This window comes from Erinaceus europaeus, chromosome 2, assembly GCF_950295315.1.
Source record: "Erinaceus europaeus chromosome 2, mEriEur2.1, whole genome shotgun sequence".
NCBI classification, from domain to species: domain Eukaryota; kingdom Metazoa; phylum Chordata; class Mammalia; order Eulipotyphla; family Erinaceidae; genus Erinaceus; species Erinaceus europaeus.
The window spans coordinates 189,942,528-189,958,270 of NC_080163.1; the positions used below are offsets into that span (position 1 = coordinate 189,942,528).

The 15,743-nt window shown below is 48.1% G+C and overlaps 1 protein-coding gene, 1 long non-coding RNA gene and 1 other non-coding gene across 5 annotated transcripts in view; 1 reads left to right on the top strand and 2 right to left on the bottom strand.

The window, feature by feature from the left end:
- The window catches only part of TGFB1 (transforming growth factor beta 1), a 31,851-nt gene that overhangs the window by 15,702 nt on the left and 406 nt on the right, over positions 1 to 15,743 (bottom strand). For both annotated transcript variants that reach the window (XM_007536592.3, XM_016194080.2), the window contains exons 2-3: positions 7,937 to 8,097; positions 4,186 to 4,303 (exon numbers count right to left, since the gene is read on the bottom strand). In XM_007536592.3, the coding sequence (XP_007536654.1) occupies positions 4,186 to 4,303; positions 7,937 to 8,097 (279 nt within the window). The remainder of the gene's footprint in view (positions 1 to 4,185; positions 4,304 to 7,936; positions 8,098 to 15,743) is intronic.
- LOC132536829 (uncharacterized) lies at positions 8,011 to 14,089 on the top strand. 2 transcript variants are annotated; one of them, XR_009548371.1, is made up of 3 exons: positions 8,011 to 8,149; positions 8,965 to 9,315; positions 9,701 to 14,089. It is a non-coding gene; the product is annotated as an uncharacterized LOC132536829 (long non-coding RNA). The 2 variants fall into 2 exon arrangements; XR_009548370.1 differs by having other exon boundaries at positions 8,965 to 9,143; positions 13,690 to 14,089.
- Positions 11,537 to 11,677, bottom strand: LOC132537129 (U4 spliceosomal RNA). The gene has a single exon (XR_009548597.1). It is a non-coding gene; the product is annotated as a U4 spliceosomal RNA (small nuclear RNA).

Below are 15,743 nucleotides of genomic sequence, written 5' to 3' on the forward strand. Positions count from 1 at the left end.
CACTTTGCACCACCTGCGCTTAACCCGCTGCGCTACTGCCCAACTCCCGACCAGCCTAGTATTTTATTTATTTATTGATTTGCCACCAGTGTTATCGCTAGGGCTCAGTACCTGCAGGATAATCCATCATCACCAATAGTCATCTTCTACCTTCTTTTTTTTTTCTTTCTTTTTCTTTTTTTAAATAGATATGACAGAGAGAGGGGGACAGAAAGAGAAAAGGAGAGACACCTGCAGCACTGCTCCATCACTCATGAAGCTTTTCCCTCTACAGGTGGGAAGTGGGGACTTGAATATGGATCCTTGCACATGGTATTATGTGTACTCTACTAAAACCAGAGAGCCATTGTCAGGTGATTTTTACTCTATTTCTTTCCCAAAGCACTACTTAGCCCTGGCTGATGGTGGTGCTCTCCATTAAACCTGGAACTTCAGAGTCTCATGCACGAAAGTCTTGTGCAACACTGCTAGTCTATCTCTCTTTTTATTTCAGACACAGAAACACCACAACACTGGAGTTTTCCCCAGTGCCACAGCATTCCTATATGGTGCTGGGGCTCAAAACCAGGCCTCACACATGGCAGGACCTTTCAGATGAGCTCGACTTCCAATCTCCAATCACTTCATTTTCTCTTTCTTCTTCTTCTTTTTTTTTTTTTTTTTTCCTCCAGGGTTATCTCTGGGCCTCAGTGCTGCACTATGAATCTACTGCCACTCCCCCCCCCCCATTGGATAGGACAGAGAGAAATTGAGAGAGGAGGGGAAGATAGAGAGAGAAAGAGACACCTGCAGACACTTCACTGCTTGCAGGTAGGGAGCCAGGTGTTTGAACTGGGATCCTTGAATGGGTCCTTGCACTTCATACTATGTGCATTTAACCCAGGGCTCCACTGCCCGACCCCCTCCAATCACTTAATTTTCTCCAGGTAACTTACCCTCCCTGAAACTTATATTTGATGATTTTTTAAAATATTTTTTATTTTATTTATGTTTTTTTTTTTAATTTTTGCCTCCAGGGTTATTGCTGGGGCTCGGTGCCTGCATCACAAATCCACTGCTCCTGGACAGGGGCCCTTGGATGCTCTTTTTTAAAAAATATCTTGTTGTTGTTGTTGTTATTGATGTCGCCGTCGTTAGATAGGACAGAGAGAAATGGAGAGAGGAGGGGAAGACAGACAGGGGGAGAGAAAGACAGACACCTGCAGACCTGCTTCACCACCTGTGAAGTGACTCTCCTGCAGGTGGGGAGCCGGAGGCTCAAACTGGGTTCTTTAAGCCAGTCCTTGCACTTTGCGCCACATGCACTTAACCTGCTGCGCTACCGCCTGACTCCCTTTTTAAAAAAATCTTTTATTTTCTTCATAGGACAAAGAAAATTTGAGTGTGGGGGAGATGGTATAGTGGTTCTGCAAAAAGACTTTGATGCCTGAGGCTCAGAGGTCCCAGATTGTATCTCCTGAACATCATAAGCTAGAGCTGAGCAGTGCTCTGGAAAAAAAAAAGGGGGGGGGTAGGCAGTAGTGTAGTGTAGTGCACTTATACACATGGAGTGAAGTGCAGGACCAACACAAGGATCCTGGTTCGAGCCCCTGGTTCCCCATCTGCGGGGGGGGGGGTCGCATCACAAACGGTGGAGCAGGTCTGCAGGTGTCTATCTTTCTCTCCTCTCTGCCTTCCCCTCCTCTCTCAGGTTCTCTCTGTCCTGTCCAACAACAATGACATCAATAACAGCAATAATAATAACCACAACAATAATAAAGCAAGGGCAAAAAAAAAAAAAGGAAAAAAATAGCCTCCATGGGAGTTGGGCGGTAGCACAGCGGGTTAAGTGCACATGGCGCAAAGTGCAAGGACCGGTGTAAGGATCCCGGTTCAAGCCCCCGGCTCCCCACCTGCAGGAGTGTCACTTCACAAGCAGTGAAGCTGGTCTGCAGGTGTCTATCTTTCTCTCCCCCTCTCTGTCTTCCCCTCCTCTCTCCATTTCTCTCTGTCCTATCCAACAACAACGACATCAAGAATAACTACAACAATAAAACAAGAGCAACAAAAGAGAATAAATAAATATTTTTTTAAAAAATAGCCTCCAGGATTAGTGTATTCATAGTGCAGGACGAAAAAAAATAAATAAAATAAAGACTTGAAACCATAAAGCACACAGAAGAAAAGACAAGCAAGTTCTTTAGCATCAGCCTCAGTGATGTCTTTGAGGACTGGTCAAGAGAAGCAAAAGCAGAAATAAGCAAATGGGACTATATCAAAGGACAGAGATTCTGCATGAAAGAAACATGTGCCAAAGGAGAAAAGAAAGAAGAAGAAAGAAGAAAGAAGAAAGAAGAGGAAGAAGAAGAAGAAGAAGAAGAAGAAGAAGAAGAAGAAGAGGAGGAGGAGGAGGAGGAGGAGGAGGAGGAGGAGGAGGGGGAGGGGGAGGGGGAGAGGGAGGGGGAGGAGGAGGAGGAGGAGGAAGAAGAAGAAGAAGAGGAGGGGGAGGAGAAGGAGAAGGAGAAGAGAGAAAGGAACATGGAGCAGGAAAAGATAAGGGGGGAAAGAGAAAAAAGTAACAACTGCAAACCCGCTTCACCACTCATGAAACTAACCCCCTGCAGGTGGGGGTACAGGGGCTCAAACTTGAGTCCTGTGCACTGTAATGTGTGTGCTCTATCAGGTTTAACACTACCAGGCCTCTGGTGATTTCTTTCTTTCCTTGCTTTCAGAAAAAAGCAGCAATGAAGGCAGGGTCCTTATTTTCTTTTTCCCCCTCCACCCTCCGACCCCTCATCTGACTCAGATATAAACACTGGGCCCAGGACTAGTTGAGAGCACATATTACCGTGGCTGCAGGTCTCTCTTTCTCCTCTCTCTTTCTCTCTCCCCTCTCTCAGTTTCTTTGTCTCTATCCAATAATAAATGAATTTTAAAAAAAGAAAAGATAAACATCTGTGGAGAGAAAGGGAAAGACACCTTAGCACTGAAGAGACTGGTGTGGTGGGGGCCAAGCTGGAACCTGAGTCACAGCAATGACATAGCAAGGTGCACTGGCCAGAGGAGCTACCTTGCCAGGCCCTGTTCCAAACACTGTGCCTCAGGGCTAGGTGGCAGTGGTGCACCCAGTTGAGTGCACATTACTATGAGCAAGAGCCCAGGTTCAAGCCCCTGTTCCCACCTACAAGGGAGGAGCTTCAAAAGCAGTGAAGCAGGTCTGAGGGTATCTTTCTCTCTCCCTCTCTCCTCTTCCCCTCTAAATGTCTCTTTGTCTTATCAAATAAAAAACAATTAAAAATTAAAGACAAAACACTGTGCCTTGTTCCTTTCTCTTCACCCAGCTCCTTTGAAGATTGATGGGGGGGGAGGGGGACGAACAGGGAGGATGACAGAACAGCTATGGGAAAAAGGTTTCTCGGGCCAGGTGGTGGCGCACCTGGTTAAGCACACACATTACAGTGCTCAGGGACCTGGGTTCCAGCCCCTGGTTCCCACCTGCAGGGGGAAAGCTTCACGAGCGGTGAAGTAGGGCTGCAGGTATTTCTCTGCCTCTCTCCTTATCTCCCCCTCCCCTGTCAATTTCTGTCTCTATCCAATAATAAGTAAATACAAGGGTTAAAGAAAAGAAGAAAGGTTTCTCCCATGGGTGGAAGAAGTTTATTTATTTTTATTTTTTTTAATTTTATTTATTTATTTATTCCCTTTTGTTGCCCTTGTTGTTTTATTGTTGTAGTTATTATTATTGTGGTGGTCCTTGTTGGATAGGACAGAGAGAAAATGGAGAGAGGTGAGGAAGACAGAGAGGGGGAGAGAAAGACACCTGCAGACTTGCTTCATCGCTTGTGAAGCGACTCCCCTGCAGGTGGGAAGCTGGGGGCTGGAACCGGGATCCTTACACCGGTCCTTGCGCTTTACGTATGCTTAACCCGCTGCACTACCGCCCGACCCCCGGAGGAAGAGTTTCTAAGCACAAGACACACAGGACACAGGTCCTATGCCAGGTGCTCTTGTCTGGGCTGCTTTGGTAACCGCAGCATGCCCGGCATCACCTCACACAGGGCAGGGCAGATGCTCAGGAAATCAATCAGCCCTTCTTCACCCAGGTATCTTTCTCTCTCCCTCTCTATCTCCTCTTCCCCTCTATGATTGGTTCTTGAGCACAGACACACAGAATGAAAGATAGTGGAGTGGACGAGTGATCCTCACCTCCTTGGCTCAGCCACTGCCTCACCACTGCAGTGACATCGAAGGACAGCCACTCGGGTGAGTCACTGGGGACCAGCAGCTGGTTGCTGAGGTAGCGCCAGGAATCGTTGCTGTGTTTCTGCAGGAAGAGGAGTGAACGATGGGTAGAAGCTACACACATACACATACACGCACACGCACACAGGCACGCATGCACACACACACAGTCACAAACATACGTGCACTTTTTTTATTATTGAATAGAGACAGAAATCCAGAGGGAAGGGGAGAGGATGGAGAAAGATAAACACCTGCAGCCCTGCTTCACTGTTCATGAAGCTTCCTACTGCAGGTAGGGACCAGAGGCTTGAACCTGGGTCCTTGTGCATGGTAATGTGTGCACTCAATCAGATGTGCCACCACCTGGGCCCCCTCACACTTTTTTTAATTTTAATTTTTAATTTTTTTATTTCTTTTTTTTAAAAAAGATTTTATTTATTTATGAGAAAGACAAGAGGAGAGAGAAAGTACCAGACATCACTCTGGCACGTGTGCTGCTGGAGATCGAACTCGGGACCTCAAGCTTGAGAGTCCAAAGCTTTATCACTGCGCCATCTCCCAGACCACTAATTTTTTTTATTTCTTTATTGGGAGATTAATGGTTTACATTCGACAGTAAATACAATCGTTTGTACATGCATAACATCTCTCAGTTTTCCACATAACAATATAACCCCCACTAGGTCCTCTGTCATCCTTTTTGGACCTGTACTCTTCCCCCCACACACCCCAGAGTCTTTTACTTTGGTGTAATACACCAACTCCAGTTCAGGTTCTACTTGTGTTTTCTCTTCTGATCTTGTTTTCAACTTCTGCCTGAGAGTGAGACCATCCCATATTCATCCTTCTGTTTCTGACTTATTTCACTTAACATGATAGGCTGAAAACGGTGATGTCACCATTTTTGATAGATGAGTAGTATTCCATTGTGTATATAGACCACAACTTGCTTAACCACTCACCTGTTGTTGGTCACCTGGGTTGCTTCCAGGTTTTGGCTATTACAAATTGTGCTGCTACAAACATAGGTATCCACAGATCTTTTTGGATGGGTCTGTTGGGTTCCTTAGGATATATCCCCAGGAGAGGAATTGCAGGATCATAGGGTAGGTCCATTTCTAGCCTTCTGAGAGTTCTCCAGACTGCTCTCCACAGAGAGTTGGACCTATTTACATTCCCACCAGCAGTGCCTCACACTTTAAAAAAAATATTTAATTTATCTTATTGTTTTAATGAGAGAGACAGGCAGATTAGAACATTGCTCAGCTCTGGCTTATGGTAGTGCTGAGGATTGAACCTATGACCTCAGAAACTCAGACATGAAACTGTTTGGTCTTCCCATACTCCACCCCCCCAATAGACAAACAGACACACAACTTATTATCATCAAGGTTATTGTTGTGGCTTGGGACCTGCCGCTTGATATCTGCACAACAAATCCATCTCTCTCAGCAGAGAGAAACTGAGAGATGAAGACAGAGGTAGAGATAGAGGGAAAAAAGGAAACACCTGCAGCACTGCTTCACCACTTGTGAAGCTTCCCTCTTCGAAAGTGGTGAAGCCATTGTTTTGTTGTTGTTGCTATTGCTGTTGTTGCCAGATAGGACAGAGAGAAATTGAGAGAGGAGGGGAAGACAGAGAGAGGGAGAGAAAGATAGACACCTGCAGACCTGCTTCACTGCCTGTGAAGTGACTCCCCTGCAGGTGGGGAGTCGGGAGCTCACACTAGGATTCTGAAGCTGGTCCTTGCGCTTTGTGCCATGTGTGCCTAACCCACTGTTCTACTGCCTGGCCCCCAGCCCCACACATTTTTATCACACCGCATCCCAGACCAGGTCCTTAGGCTCCCCTCTAAGACATCCACAATGATGGGCCCTGCAGGAATTATTCCAGACTGGGCTTCCAATACTTGGGCTCCTGCAGGGCCATGGAAAAAACACCTTTCCTTCTCTAGACCTTAGTTTCTTTACCAGTGAAATAGCAGACCCCTCTCGGCTTTGATAACCCACACTGCTAAGAGCCTCCTGTAGGAGGGCTGGTGAGACAGCTCACCTGGAAGGATGCTTGTTCTGCTAGACATGCAGCTGAGGTTTGAGCCTCCAGTACGACACATGGGAACACGATGGCACTGGGAGAAGCGTCACTACTGTGATCTCTCTCTCTCTCTCTGAAAAAGGAAGCCCAGAGTGGTGAAGCCCCAGCATAGACAGACACACACACACACACACTCAAAAAAAAAAAAAAAAAAACACACAGACACACGATTTCACTGGGTACACATTTCAGCAAATTCAACACCCTGGATTTTGTAAGTCTAGAACTAACTAGCTTTCTTTTACTCCTTTTTAACCAGTGCACTGCTCAGCTCTGGCTTATGGTAGTGTGGGGGATAGAACCTGGGATTTTGGAGCTGTGGGCATGAAAGTCTCTTTGCATAACTATTATGCTATCTCCCTTGCCCTGTTTCTTTCTTTTTCAGCTCACTTTATAGAGAAATTGTTGACTCATAGGAGTTTTGTTGTCACAAGGGTACTACTTTCACATTTTCCCAGAGTCCAGAATTTTTTTTTTTTTTTTTTTGCCACCTGGGTTATGACTGGGGCTCAGTGCTGGCATACGAATCCACAGCAGGCAGCCATTTCCCCTTCTTTTTTGCCTCCAGGGTTATCGCTGGGGTTTGATAGAAATTGAATTGAGAGGGACAGCTAGAGAGCAGACCCCATACAGGTGGGGACTGGAGGCTCAAACCTGGGTCCTTGTGCATTATATCATGTGTGCTCAACCAGATGTGCCACCACCCAGCTCCTTTTAAATATATTTTTAAATATTTTAATTAATTTATTTTTAAAGGGACAGAGAGAAATGGAGAAGGGAAATGGAAGGTAGGGGAAGAGACACACCTGCAGCACTGCTTCGCCACTTGTGAAGCTTCCCCCTGCAGGTGGGGACCGGAGGCTTGAATCCAGGTCCTTGTGCACTGAGACATGTACATTCAACTGGGTAATCCACTGCCACCCAGGCCCCAAATTGGTTTATTTATTTTCTCTTTTGTTGTCCTTGTTTTTTATTGTTGTAATCATTATTGTTGTTGCTATTTTATTTTTATTTATTTATTTTCCTTTTTGTTGCCCTTGTTGTTTTTTATTGTTGTAGTTATTATTGTTGCTGTTATTGTCATCGTTGTTGGATAGGACAGAGAGAAATGGAGAGAGGAGGGGAAGACAGACAGGGGGAGAGAAAGATAGACACCTACAGACCTGCTTCACTGCTTGTGAAGTGACTCCCCTGCAGGTGGGGAGGCGGGGGCTCGAACCGGGATCCTTAATGCCAGTTCTTGCACTTTGCGCCACATGCACTTAACCCGCTGCGCTACGCCTGACTCCTTATTTTTAAGACTTTCATCTTATTTGTTCATATGGAAGAGAGAGAGAGAGAAAGAGAGAGAGAGAGAGATTCACATGAGACAGAGGAGAAAGTGAAAGAGGAGTCTGGACAACTCCACACATGAGGTGCTAGAGCTCGAACCTCAGGCACTGGAGTCCAGGGCTCTACCAGTTGAGCCGTTTTCCCAGCAAACACATCCCTGCTGTCTACATGTTTAGCTTACGACTCCAAGGTCTAGCCCCTGCCATCATTCAAGATCCACCAGCGTGTCCTGGTGACTGCCCCTCTGGAGCACCATGCCCCAGCCTCCCTTGCCCCCAGGGCTCACCTGGTACAGCTCCACATGCTGCTCAGAGCCCAGCTTGAGCCTCTGCAGGCGCAGCTCTGCCCGCGACAACAACACAGGCTGAGGCACCGCTTCCCGGAGCTCCGACGTGTTGAAGAACATGTACACGCTGTGCGGGCTTTGCTTGAATTTGCTGTAGATGCCTAGAGGAGTGGAGACGTGGAAGTCAGGACTTCAGCAGGGTCTAGGGAGCAGGTAAGTACACCCCAACTTGTTCTATTTTATTTCATTTCAACTCCCACCAGGGTGATCGCTGGGATTCAGTGCCTGCCCGATGAATCCACTGTGCCCAGCGGCCCCTTCTTTCTCTTTTTGAGAGATCAGGAGTAATTGAGAGCAAAGGAGAGAACAGAGATGGAGAGAGAAAGAGAGAGACCTGCAGTATTGTTTCACCATTTGTGAAGCTTCTGTCCTGCAGGTGGAGACCTGAGACTTGAACCCAGGTCCATGCACATTTTGATGTGTGCACTCTACTAGGTTCCCCATTGCCTGGCCATGTACACCCCAGCTGTGGTTTTGTTTTTTTTTTTTTTTTTTTTTTTTTTTTTACCAGAGCACTGTTCAGCTCTAATTTATGGTAGTGCTGGGGACTGAACCTGGGAGCTTTGGAGCCTCAGGCATGAAAGGCTTTTTTTTTTTTTTCTTCTTCTTCTTCCAGGATATTGCTGGGGCTCTGTGCCTGTACTACGAATCCACTGCTCCTAGAGGCCATTTTTCCCATTTTGTTGCCCTTGTTATTGCCATTATTATTATTGTCATTGATGTTGTTGTTGGGTAGGACAGAGAGGAATCAAGAGAGGAGGGGAACAGAGAGGGGGAGAGAAAGACAGACACCTGCAGATCTGCTTCACTGCCTGTGAAGCAACCCCTCTGCAGGTGGGGAGCCGGGGGTTCAAACTGGGATCCTTACCCTGGTCCTTGCGCTTTGTGCCATGTGCGCTTATCCTGCTGCGCTACCGCCTGACCCCCAATGGAAGGCTTTTTGCCTAACTGTTATGCTATCTCCCCAGCCCTACACCCCTGCTATTAAGAGTGGAGGCTCCAGGGTTGACAGGCCTGGCTTGGACACAGAGACAAAGGGGAGAGGGAGAGATAGAAGGACATCACAGCACCAAAGATTCATCAAGTATAATGGTGGCCAACCTTGTAACCTGAGCGGTATGCACCACAACGCAGGTACACTATCCAGGTGAGATAACTTGCTAGCTCTAACTAGCTTTTCCTTTATTATCATGAGTGTTTGGATGGCCCAGAAGGTGGTGTAGTAGATAAAACAGTGGACTCTCAAGTATGAGGTCCTGAGTTTGATCCCCAGCATTGCCTGTGCCAGAATGATGTTCTGGCCCTCTATCTCTAAATAAGTAAGTCACTGGTGTGTATTTATTTATTTATTTATTTATTTTAATTATTTTCTTATTTTAATGAGAGAGAGAGAGAGAGAGAGAGAGAGAGAAATAGAAAAGCAGAGAGGAAGAAACAGAGACCAGAGCTTGGCTGGGACTTCATAGCCTCAGGCATGAAAGTATTTTGCAGAACCATTATACTGTCCCTGAAGCCCAGGACTTCATACTCCTGTCTGGATGCTCTTTGCAGGCAGTGGATGAAGGGAGAAAGAAGACACTAGGGACACATCAATGGATTAATCCGAATCCCCATCTCATCAATTCCTCCTCCAAGTTTTTTTTTATATATATATATTTTTTTTTATTTAAGAAAGGATTAATTAACAAAACCATAGGGTAGGAGGGGTACAACTGGTGTGTATTTAAAAATAAAAGGAAAAGTGCTTAGGCTGGGGAGATAGCATAATGGTTCTGCAAAAAGACTTTCATGCCTGAGGCCTGAGGTTCTAGGTTCAATCTCCAGCATCACCATAAACCAGAGCTGAGCAGTGCTCTAGTAAAAAAAAAAGAAAGTGTGCTTTGGGGTGTATGTGTGTGTGTTTACGGTTTAGTTATTCTATGAGAGGCCAGGGACTGCTCATCTCTGGATGATGGTGGTGCTGGGGATTGAACCTAGGATCTCTGAGCCTCAGGTATGAGAGTCTTTGCAGAACTACTATGCCATCTCCCCTGCCTAGCCCCTGTTTCTTCAATCTCCCACCTCTGTGACCCTGGGCCAGTCACACTCCCTCTCAGGGCCTGTTTCCTGTTATTCTTTGAGAAACTGCAAGGACATGTGGCTCGCTTGCCTTCCTCCCTACTGCACTGTGTAACTGGGCAAGTGAAAATTCCTGTGCCTGGGCCAGACTCACATCTGCCAAATAAGGAGCAGCTTCCAGCAAGATCACCTGTGAGAGGAGTGAAGAGAGGCAGGTGGAGTTTGACACCTAGGAGGCATGCTGGGGACAGTTGTGTGTATGTTAAACGCACTCCATGTGTGTCTGGCACTATTCAAAGCACCGTTCCAAGGCTAAGATATTCGGACTGAGCTGGGGAGATAGCATAGTGGTTCTGAAAAAAACTTTCATTTTAGAGGCTGTGAGGCCCCAGGTTCCATCCCCAGCACCACCATATACCAGAGCTGAGCATGTGTCTGTCTTTTTTTTCTCTCTCTCATTAAATAAATATTTTTACAAAACATTTGTACAAAAAAGACACTTAGACTTGGGCTAGGGAGAAAGCACAGTGTAGTTAAAAAGACCTTCAAGTCTCAGGTCCCAGGTTCAATTCCTAGTACCACCATAATCCAGAGTTGAGCAATGTTCTAGGGGGGAAAAAAGTCATCCCCTGAAGAAAATCATCACATTTACTGCATAGTTGGGTCAACTCAGGCACAGAGCGATTAAACAATGTGTCCCGATGTCACACGGCTCAGATGCTACGCTCAGAGCTTAGGAACAGAGGCTCAGCCTGGGGGCCCCACTGGTGGTAGCTCAATGGTAGGACCTAACAAATGGTGGAGCAGTGTTGATGTCTCTCCTACATGTCTCTCATATAAAAAACAAACAAAAAAGGCCATCACTAATGTTGTAGGTGTGCAAGCACTATCCCTAGCAATAATTTTGGTGGAAAAAAGGAAAAAAGAAAAAGAAAAGAAATTCAAGGGCTGGGGGAGACAGGCAACAGTGTTTCTGCAAATGACTCTCATGCCTGAGGCTCTGAGGTTCCAGGTTCAATCCCCAGCACCACCATAAACCAGAGGTGAGCACTGCTTGGGTAAAATAAATGTCATATATACATATACATATACATATACATATACATATACATATACATATACATATACATATACATATACATATACATATATCCTCAACTTACTAACATTACTTCTCTTGGCAAGAATCTTGCATTTTATTTCAGTGTCAGCAGGCTGGCTGTGGACTCTTCCAGCTCCACCACAGTGACATTTCTGGAGCATTTCTTTCTTTTCTTTTCTTTCTTTCTTTTTTTTAAGAACCAGATATCACTCTGGTACCTGTGCTGTTGGGGATTGAACTCAGGACCTCATGCTTGAGAGTCTAGTGCCTTAGCCACTGCACCACCTCCCGGGCCACATTTCTTTCTTTTCTTCTTTGCTTTTTAAAACATTTTTCTTTTCTTTGTCATTTTATTTTTTTTTAATTTTTTTTTAAATCAGTCTCCATAGAGACTGTCAAAAATTGCCAATGCTGACTGTATTTCAAGTCGTCATGGAGGGATATTGGGAAAAGTTTTCAATTAGCAATAATCGCGCCTCGGATAAACCTCTCTGGCTGCAATACTGCCACTGCACAAAGCGAAATTTTATTGATTTTTTAATTTTGGATAGACACAGAGAAACTGAGGGAAGTGGGAGACAGAAAGAAGAAGGAGGAAGGAGGAGGAGGAGGAGAAGGAGAAGAATAAAGTGGTAGCGGTAGTAATAGCAGTAGTAGTAGATAGTAGAGACCTCGGCCTGCAGCACTGCTTCATTACTCAAGGAGCTTACAGGTGGGGACGAGGGACTTAAACCCAGGTCCTTGCATATGGTAATGTGGTACAGCATTGCTTTTTGCTCTACAATATAACCTTCCCTGTAGATCCCAATGTGTGTGGTCAAAGGCTTTTTTTTTTTTTTTGCCAGAGTACTGCTCAGGTCTGGCATGTTATCTCCCTGGCCCCATTCCATGCCTTCCTCTATTTACTTATTATTTATCTATTTTAATGAAAGAGAGAAAGAGAGGCCAGCTATGGCTTATGGTGGTCCTGGGGACTGACCTGAGACCTCAGAGCCTTAGACATGAAAGTCTTCTTGCAGAAACATTATGCTGTCTCCCCAACCCCACTCCAAGCTTTCTAAAAGACATACAGGACAGGCAACAGGTGCCTCTCTTTCTCGCTGTGGTCGTCTTAGCGATTTGCTGGAAAATGGTGGTTCAAGTAGAAGAGAAGCTCAAAGACCATGCTAATTTAACTCCTAGACTCTGCTGTCCACTTGCTAAGAAGAAACTATGAGCCTTACTATTATTTGTTTCCTTCCTTAATTTTCCCCCTCAGTGGGTTAAAGAAAGCCATGTTCACTCTAGACAGGAATGGCTGGGGGGAGGGTAGTTGAGGAAAAAAATGAGAAAGGCATTTTGCTTGTTTGTTTTTGGTACAGAGAGAGGGGGGAGGAAATCACAGTACTAGAGCTTCCTCTAATGTGGTGGGGGCTGGGCTACAACCTGGGTTGCACACATGGCCAAGAAGCACACTGTCCAAGCAAGCTATTTTGCCAGCCCAGGGCAGTTCTGCAGCCTGGGGGAAAGTGCAGAATTGTTAGGCTAGAGGTGAAAAACTCTGGATTAACCAGATTGCTATTTTAGGCCTCTGGAAAGAGGGGTAGGGGGAGAAAGAGGGCATGCCTCAAATTCTGAGCTGGTATCTGAAGTGAGGGACAAGAGGAAACCCCTCTGGGGGGGACTTCTCCTATTCCCCTCAACTTTGGTTACAACCCCACTACAAAAAAAAAAAAAACACAAAAAAAAAACCCTATCTTGTCCCAGCGGAAACTCGACACCCCCCAGAGGAAGAGTCAAACCCGGGTGGGGTGGAGGAGGGGACAGATAGAGAGAAGGGAGGGGCAGAAGAGGCTGGAGGGAAAGATGGAGGAACTGAGTAGACAGGTATAGAGTAGAGGAGGAAGGCAGGAAGGAAGGAAGGAAGGAAGGAATGGAGGAAGGAAGGAAGGGAGGAGTGGTGAGGGATGGAGTGAGGAAGAGGGAGGGGAAAAGACATAGGGACAGACATACTAGGAAAAGAGACCTAAAGCTTGGGAGTAGAAAGGAGACTGAGAGGTGAGAACTGAAGTCATCAGTACTTAAATAATAAAGGGGGTGGGGTGGACAGGAAACAGCTCACTTGGGGTAGTGTGCAGTTTTGCCATGTGTTCAACAGAGGTTCGAGCCCAGTTCCCATTGCACTGAAGGAAGCTTTGGTGCTGGGGGCTCTCTCTCTCTCGTTCCTTCTCTCAAAAACAAAGTAAAATAAAATAATGGAAGCATGAAGCAGTGTGTATGGGTGAAGCCTTGGACTCACAAGCATGAGGTCGGAAGTCCCATCCCTGGAATCACATGTGCCAGAGTAGTGCTCTACTTCTGTCTCCTCCTCTCTTTCATTAACCAATTAATTGATTTAAGGGGGGGGGGAGACCAGAAGGGGGTGTAGTGGAGATACTATTGGGCTCTCAAGCACAAGGTCTGAAGTTCCATCCCCAGTACTCTATATGCCAAAGTGATGCACTGGCTCTTTCCATCATAAGTAAATAAAAGCTTTTTTTTTTTTTCCCTCCAGAGTTTTTGCTGATGCTGGCTCTAGAATCCACAGCTCCCCGCAGAGTTTTTGGGTTCCCCCCCACTTTCTTTCTATTTTATTTGGTAGGACAGAGAGAAACAAGAGGAGAGATAGACACCTACAACCTGCTTCACTACTCCTGAAGGGTCCCTGCTGCAGGTGGGGAGCAGGAGCTTGAACCTTGGGTACACCATCGTCCAACCGTTAAATAAAAACTTTTAAGGGCCTAATGGTTATGCAAAAAGACGTTCATGCTTAGGCAGCAACAGTCTCAGGTTCAATCCTCAACACTACCATAAGCCAGAGCTGAGCGGTGCTCTGGTCTCCTGTCTCTCCCTCTCCCTCTGTGTGTGTGTTTCTGCATTACCTCTCACTAAAAGTTGAAAATATTTTTACTATATTTTTATCTTTATTTACTTATTGGATAGAGACAGCCAGAAATCGAGAGGGAAGGGGCAGAGGGAGAGGGAGAGGGAGAGGGAGAGGGAGAGGGAGAGGGAGACCTGCAGCACTGCTTCACCACTTGTGAAGCTTTCCTCCTGCAAGTGAGGACTGGGGGCTTGAACCAGGGTCCTTGCGCACTGTAATGTGTGCTCAACCAAATGTGACACCACCTGGGCCCGATTGAAAATTAAAAAAAAAAAACATCTCTATAAGGTGAAGATACCAGAAAGGTAAAAAGAGGGTGTGGAAGAATGGGGGGGGGGGTCTTTTGGCTCTGGGACGCACGGAGGGCCCAGGGTCACCCTACTGCACCACGCAGAGCAAAGGCAATGAGGGCGCCCCCCAGGCCGCAGGGCCCCGCGGGGAGCCGGGGGAGGGCGAGGGCCAGGGCCAGGGCGCTGTGCAGGGCCGGCCGCGAGGGCGGGGACCGACCTGCCCAGTCTCGCCCCCCGGGCCGGGAAGGAAGAAGAAGGCGGGGCGGGCGCGGCGGGCGCGGCGGCCGGACGCTGGGGCTTCCCCGGCCCCGGGAGAGGAACCGAGCCCTCGGGGGCCGCGCTGCGTGCGCCCTGCCCGCGCTCTGGGGGGGGGGGGGGGCAGGGGGCACCTCCCACCTTCCGGGGGCGCGGGCTCCTCCCCCCGCGCGTGGCACCCACGTGGGGCACCCGCACCCACCTCCCCTCACCCCGAGGTGACGGGGTCGCACCCACCCGCCGTACCCCAGGGGCTCCCGTCTCCTTCTATCCCGGCCCGGCTGCGCGCCTGACCCCTCCCGGGTCCCCCTCTCCCACGCTGGTCGCCCCCCCCGGAAGCCCCTTCCCACGACCTGGACCCCGGCTTCCTGGGGGTTCGCTTCCTCCTCTCACGTCCACCAGCCGCAGGCTCAGGCCGCCGCCCTGCGCGTCCTCGGCGCCCCCCATGCAAGACCCCGGGGCGCGGGGGTGGGATTTCTACGCCCCCAACTTGCACTTCTGTCCCACCCCGCCAGTTCCCGGCGCCCTCAGCCAGTGTGGTTCGCTTCGCCCAGCTTTTCCGTGTTCTCCCATCTCCCTCGTTTCCCGGTTCCGGGGCGCCTTTCCCAAATACTTGGGGATGGGGGGGCCGTCTTCGCTTCTTCCACTCCGTAGCCCCCCAACTCGCGACCCTCCCCCGTAGGAAGGGTTTCACTCCGCTCTCGTCCTCCAGACCAGCTACCTGGTATATGGGGTGGGGTGGGGGGGCTCGGCTCTGTTTTCTTAAGAGACACCCCAAACGCCGTCCCAGAGCCCCCAGTCATCTCTACACTATGGGGGGGGGGGCAGTGGGGCTGCAGACCTGAGACCTGCGAAATGGGGTGGTGGGCTCGGCCCTAACTTCTTCGAGACAACTGACTACCGCCCCGTGCCTGCGCCCCCACTATCACTATGTGGAGGGGACTTCAGACCAGAAACAAGTGTGTGTGGGGGCTCGGCTCAATCTTCTTAGACACCTCCATCCCGTCCCCAGCATCCCCCAACATCACGGGAGGGGGCCCTCGGGGCCAGAGACCTGGGTGGTGGCGAGCTCAGCTCTACCTGCTTCTAGACAAGTCCCCCAATGACAGAGCCCCCCCACCATTACCACAGGGGGGGTTC